Below are 7,164 nucleotides of genomic sequence, written 5' to 3'. Positions count from 1 at the left end.
TGTTCTTCACGGAGTGGCTTCCTCCAACCTGTTTTCCTGCTTGGCAAGCGCTGTAAAGTCTATCCTTATCAAATATGACATCTTTAACACCAAGGATATGATCACCTTTAATAAGTTTGTCAAGGTTTCGCATGCCCACATGACCTAACCGTCTATGCCACAACCAGCCTTTGGAAGATTTAGCAATTAAGCAAGTTCTAGGTTGAGCCTTTTTAGTGAAATCAACAATGTATAGATCACCTCTACGTATGCTGGTAAAGACCATTTTATGATTATCTCTTCGAAACACTTGGCAATCTACTTTAGTAAATAGGACATTGAAACCAAAGTCAGCTAGTCTAGATACAGAAAGTATATTATAGCCAAGAGATTCAACGAGCATAACATTTTGTATGGAGCTGTCATGTGAGATGGCCACCTTACCAAGGCCAACCACCTTACCTTTTGAGTTATCACCAAAAGTGACATACTTTCGAGGGCCGTCATTTTCAGTAAGCTCACGAAACATATCTTTATCTCCGGTCATGTGATCGATACATCCACTATCAAGGACCCATTCCTTTTCTCCAACCATGTAGCTGTGAAGGTTTGCCATAAGACCAAAGTGTCTCATAGACTCTTCAAGATCAAAGTCATTATCATCATCCTCATCATAGTATCCATGTTCAACATCATCTTGCAAATGACCATTTCCTAGAGAGAGTGATTCATTAGATATATGATTTTGTCAATGTTCATCTTTATGAATTCTAATAGTTTCGGAAATAATATTGCTAATGATACCAACATCTCCTTTGGCACGCATAAGATTGGTAACCTCAAATAAACAATCTCCAAACTTAGGATCATTGGGATTTATCTTATTCAAAGCAATAGACTTGTGAAAATCTCATCTAAGTTTTTCAAGGAATAGTCTGGAAATCGTTCCTCAAGAAATCTTCATACAGTATAAGCACAATCAAGAGTAGGCAAGTGACCAATCAAATTTCTAGGCAATCCTCTAGTGATAAGATTGATAGTTCTAAGACTGCGAATCATGTCAAGAGACTCATCATGGGTGGGATGCAAGGGATCAACAAGGGGTTCACAAGGAGTAGTAATGTACTTGTTCAAGTGATATTCATGAAAAATTCTAAGCATCCCATTTTTCCACTCACTAAAGAACTCTCCATCAAGCATAGGCACTCTACGTCTAAGACTCCCCAACGTAGACTCATCCAATGGTGATTAAACCAAAGCAATGGAGACCAACACTCTAATATCAATTGAAAGAATCGAGAAGACGTGTCTAGAGGGGGGTGATTAGACCCTCAACAAACAAAGTTGACAATTTTTAAGTTTTTCAAGTTGAGGTGGTAGATTAACACAATTTCAAGCATACACAATACAATTCAAGCAAGCATGCAAAGAGTATATGAGTAGCGGAAAGTAAAGCATGCAACTTGCAAGAAAGTAGAGGGATTGGATTGGGGTGTGCAAACGCAATTGGAGACACGGAGATTTTTGGCGTGGTTCCGATAGGTGGTGCTATCGTACATCCACGTTGATGGAGACTTCAACCCACGGAGGGTAACGGTTGCGCGAGTCCACGGAGGGCTCCACCCACGAAGGGTCCACGAAGAAGCAATCTTGTCTATCCCATCATGACCATCGCCCACGAAAGACTTGCCTCACTAGGGTAGATCTTCACAAAGTAGGCGATCTCCTTGCCCTTACAAACTCCTTGGTTCAACTCCACAATCTTGACGGAGGCTCCCAAGTGACACCTAACCAATCTAGGAGACACCACTCTCCAAAAGGTAATAGATGGTGTGTTGTTGATGAACTCCTTGCTCTTGTGCTTCAATTGATAGTCTCCCTAACACTTAACTCTCTCTCACAGATTTGGCTATGGTGGAAAGATGATTTGAGTGGAAAGCAACTTGGGGAAGGCTAGAGATCAAGATTCATATGGTAGGATTGGAATATTTTGGCCTCAACACATGAGTAGGTGGTTCGCTCTCAGAAAATGAGTAGTGGAAGTGTAGGTTTGTTCTGATGGCTCTCTCTATGAATGAAGAGTGGATGGAGGGGGTATATATATCCTCCACACAAAATCTAGTCGTTACACACCGATTCCTAAACTCGGTGGGACCGAATCGACAAACTCGGTCAAACCGATTTAGTTCAAAATGTGAACGTTAGGATTTTCGGTGGGACCGATATAGTCATCTCGGTGGGACCAATGTGCAGGGGTTAGGGTAAAATCTCAACTCGGTTTGACCGATTACTCAAACTCGGTGAGACCGATTTGGGTAATAAGTAAATAGAGGATTGGTCAAGCAAACTCGGTGGTACCGACTGCACCAACTCGGTTAGACAGAAAATGTTGCGCCAGATCACACAGAGATTGCAAGCCCATCTCGGTGAGATCGAGATCCCATCGGTGAGACCGAAGTGACTAGGGTTTGGCAATGGCTGAATATGATGAAACTCGGTGGCGCCGGATAGACAAAGTCGATGGGGCCGAGTTTGACATTTAGGATTAGGAAATATGTGGATGTGAGAAAATGGCTGAGGGTTTTGGAGCATATCACCAAGCACGTTGAGCAAGCAAGCCATTAAGCAACACCTCATCCTCTTTTAATAGTATTGGCTTTCCTATGGACTCAATGTGATCTTGGATCACTAAAATAGAAAATGTAGAGTCTTGAGCTTTTGTCAATATTTATCCTTAGCATCTTGAAGGGGTTCCACATCCTCTTGTCCATGTCCATGCCACTCCAATGTTGAACTTATCGAAATGTACTAGGTCAAAATATTAGTCCAACAAGAGATATGTTGTCATGAATTACCAAAATCACCTAGGAAGTACTTGTGCTTTCAGATCGCAACTGCATGTCCCCCAACATAGTTGCAACTGGACCTTTGTTTTGCCGGAGGGAGCGGCAGGAGAGGGATTGGGCCAGTTGCATGTCCGACACTAGTTGCATGTCCGACACTAGTTGCGCGTCCTCCCATGTGCAACCATACATGTTGTAGTCTACATGCAATTGCAAGTGACACCATCCGAGCAAAACTAGGGTGTGTGCGGAGTGGGCAGTTGGTTGCTTGGGCAAACCGATATGATGGGTTTATTTTCAACTTTTTCCTTTTCTGCTTTCTATTTCTTTTTGGATTTTGTGTTTTTCCCTTTCCTTATTAGTGATGTCTATGATTTCTATTTAAATAATGCCACTCGACTTGTACACCCATGGACCGCACAGTCGCCTGTACTGGCCATGCCCATCCATGTACAACTTAATATATTTATATTTTTATAAGATAGTGCCATTGGTTATGCACGTGCCAGCCGCATGTCAATCGCCCACGCGCAATTGCATGCTGGTCATTTCTATGTAACCTTTTTTCTCAAAATATTGTCATCTGATCGCTCACACGTTGATCACGCGCAATTGCATGTCTGTCATCCGTGTGTAACTTATTATTTTATTTAAAATATATATTATTTTCCTACGGATCACCTAAAACTAGTGATATACACTAACAAAGAAGTAGATGGTCCCAGACTAGGCATATGCAACATTAGTTGTTCCAAATTACATTTTTGTTGATCAGAGGGTGACCTTCAGTTTTCTACTACCTGCTTCACCTTTTTTAGCAGTTTTTACGACGTGCACCAGGAAGCTCATTTTTAGTTCAACCAGAGATGTTCTCTAATTTATTTTTCTATTTTCTTGAGTCAAAATTGTGCTCAAGTAATACAAACACACTATTTTTTATGCATTATGTTATGTTTCATGGAGACACACTCCACGCCTGGCAGCGTTGACACAGACATTGATATATTTGTCAGGCCAAATACAAAAAAAAGTAACCAACCAAGTAGGAGACTAGACAGCCCATCACACTTAAGAAAACGGCAATGATAAATCCTAAACGTTCGGATTTTAAGCATGGCAACCTGAACGTTTTTTATGGCAACTTTAGTTTACGTGAGGTTGGCAAATATTGCAATTTTTTGACAAAAAACAAACTGGGACAAAGTTGTCATATCTTAACAACTAAAGTTGCCACCTCGCGTCAACTAAAATTTCCATGTAAAAACGTTCGGGATAAAATACTTAAAATCCAAACGTTCGGATTTTATCGGGGTCCTAAAAAATAGGCACCGCAAAAGAAGACAGCCCAGCACAAGACAAGCTTTGCAAGGACAAAACAAAAGGAAAGCAGCCCACTTAAGAAAAGCGTCGTACACACAGCCCACATGAACGAAGAGGAAAATCAATCGATCGGGACAGGCCTATACATACGATGCTGATGTCAGTCGACTGAGACTTGAGTCCTAGCTAAACCCTTTTTTGTTATTATTTTACTGTTCACCCGAGGTCACTTGAGCTTGATTTGGAATAAAACTTTCGCGTTCACTCGCTAGCGCCCACTTGTAGACAACCATTGATCGTCCATTGAGGATGCAAGATGGAACTAACTACGGATTGGCTGCCCATAATTGGTCTATATATGTTTAGAATTTGTCTTGTGGGGCTACGCATAAGACCTTTCCCAATGCATTGGTACTAAAGTGAGGTGCTAAATGTACTAAAATGCTTAGCAACTAATGTCCCCAATGCATCAGTGCATAGATTTTGTAGCTAAGCCTCCTCTATTTAACTGTTTACTAATAAAATCTCTTCATGTATTAATTGATAGTCTTTTTACCTAGGTCCACGTGCTTAGCATTGATTTTATTGGGGTCACCATAATAATCTCTCTCCTCCTTAATTACTTTGCCACATCATTTTTCTGCCTATGTGACACCCTTAGCACATGTACATCATGGAGCACTGGAAAGGACCTAAGCTCTGGTAGAAAGCCAAACAAATGCTTGTGGGGAGAGGCTCTTGTTAATTGATTTAGTTGTAAAGTTGATCATTTTCCTCTTCCTGTCGCTCAACGTCTGGATCGCCATTGGTTTGGTGGTGTGGCTGGTCAGGCTGCTCAACAGGGCCAAGAAGGGGCTGCAATACGTCAGTATGTCCGTGCTATGCGTGATGCTCCTCTTCATGGTCAACACCGCGCAGCGCCTCTACCTATTCGGCTACATCGCCTCCATGACCGCGTTCCTCATCGGTCTCGCCACGCCGCGAGAAGGCCCTACGGCGCGCAGCCTCATCGATCACCTCACGTACCCCGTACACCAGATTATCATGCCCCTCTGCTTTGGGGTCACCGGTGCCAAGCTCGACTTCACCAAGATCGGCCGCTTCACCGCCAACCAGCTCATTATCGTCGTCGCCTTCACCACACTGCTCGGAACCACCGGGAGGGTGGCCGGCACGGTGGCAGCGGGGCGGATGATCGGCATCCCTGCGCGGGAGACGCTCGTGCTCCGCTTACTGCTCAACGTCAAAGGCTACGTGGACATCCTCGCGATCAACCTTGGCGACAAGGCCGGGATTTGGGGCGACGAGGCGCAGAGTGTGGTTCTCTTGTCCTCCATCATCAACACCTTAATGGCCGGGCCGGCGTCCGCCGCCATCGTCCGCCAGCAGCGCCGCGCCTTCCAGTACCGCTCGCACTGCCTCCAGGATCTCAAGTTGGACCAGGAGCTTCGGATCCTCTTGTGCGTCCACGGCGCCGGGAGCGTCCATGCCATGCTCACGCTGGCCGAGATCTCCAAGGGCAACACGCCGGTGGCCATATACCTCCTTCACCTCATCGAGCTCATGACCGCGCGCAAGTACGCCATCACACATTTCTACCACCCCAAGGGCGGCGCTGATGACGACAATGGCCGGTGGAGCCACACCCGGGAGATCCACGAGGTGGTCGCGGCGGTCGACCACTTAACGAATGATACCATTGTCGCCGTGCGTCAGATGACGGCCATCTCCAGCCTCGTCTCCATGGACGCCGACGTATGCAATGGCGTCGAGGACACGCGCGCGTCCCTGGTCATCGTGCCGTTCCACAAGGAGCAGCGCTACGTCAGGCGGATGGTGTGCCGCCGCAAGGGCCGGCGGGAGCTCAACCAGAGAATCCTGCAGAGAGCGCCATGCACCGAGGGGGTCCTCGTCGAGCGCCATCTCGGTACCATTACCGTAGCGGAGAGGCAGTCGACGGCCGAGGGCAATCAGAGCGAGGCGGTAGACCCCGAAGCCGAAGGCTCAGCCCCAGCACACAACGTGGTGGCTCTGTTCCTCGGCGGACCAGACGACCGGGAAGCTGTGGCGTACGCGGCGCGGCTGGCGGCCCACCCGTCGGTGAGCGTGACGGTGTCGAGGTTCCTTCCAGAAGGAGCGAGCATGGACGCCACCACCGAGGTGCGATCGATGATGTCGACGTCCACCGACGACTCGGGTGGCGATGATGAGCACATCACGGTGATGGTGGTGGGCGAGGCGGACGAGGAAGGCATGGCGGACGAGGAGTTCATGGCGGACTTTTACGCCAGGTTCGTGAAGCCTGGGCATGTGTCTTGCACGGAGAGATACGTGAGAAACGGGGTGGGGATGGTGGAATCGCTGTGGTCCATGGTTGGGATGTACTCGTTGTTCATCGTGGGCAAGGGCGGTGGCGGCGGCGCGGCGGCGGCGCAGATGACGAAAGGCATGGGAGGCTTAAACGAGGAATGCCCGGAGCTGGGGCCTATCGGAGACTTCCTGTCGTCGGACGGCTTGCTCGGCTATGGCGCCTCCGTGCTAGTGCTCCGGCGCCACAACGTGCAAAAGAGGACGAGAGGAACCCAATGATCGTCACGCTAGCGGTGTCCAACCAGGAACAACGTCATGACATTAGAATCAGAGAATGGAATATACGGCAATGCTAGTACTGTAGAGTAAATCGTATTTCCTCCATCCCATAATATAAGATATTTTTAATATTACACTAGTGTCAAAAAACGTCTTACATTATAAGACAGAGGGAGTATACTGTATGGTTAACGTTTTGCGTCGGCACGCCGGCCGAAGCGTTCGGCCGGTCGCTCGCGTGTCGTTGGATGCTGGTGCGATCCAAGCATCCGCTTTTAGCCTGGCCATCCACGCACGGCCCAAATGCCTGGCTGTGGGGGCTCATGCAGCTCCCGTGAGCCAGTCTTCTTCCTTATCTACTCGATCCCCACCCCGCACCAGTGCCGCTGCAGCTCCGATTCCCATCCCAAACCAGAGGCGACGGCGCCCCCCC

General features: G+C 47.4%; 1 protein-coding gene across 1 annotated transcript; it reads left to right on the top strand.

The window, feature by feature from the left end:
• Positions 1-3,232: 3,232 nt before the first annotated feature.
• On the top strand, positions 3,233-6,731 carry LOC119350303 (cation/H(+) antiporter 1-like). Its single transcript, XM_037618204.1, has 3 exons — positions 3,233-3,251; positions 4,897-6,314; positions 6,387-6,731. Exons 1-3 carry the CDS (start codon positions 3,233-3,235, stop codon positions 6,729-6,731), a joined length of 1,782 nt encoding a protein of 593 aa, XP_037474101.1.
• Positions 6,732-7,164: the final 433 nt, after the last annotated feature.

This window comes from Triticum dicoccoides, chromosome 1B (genome assembly GCF_002162155.2).
Source record: "Triticum dicoccoides isolate Atlit2015 ecotype Zavitan chromosome 1B, WEW_v2.0, whole genome shotgun sequence".
Lineage (NCBI taxonomy): Eukaryota > Viridiplantae > Streptophyta > Magnoliopsida > Poales > Poaceae > Triticum > Triticum dicoccoides.
The sequence above is the reverse complement of the archived record's forward strand: the minus strand, read 5'-3'. Positions and strand labels throughout refer to the sequence as shown.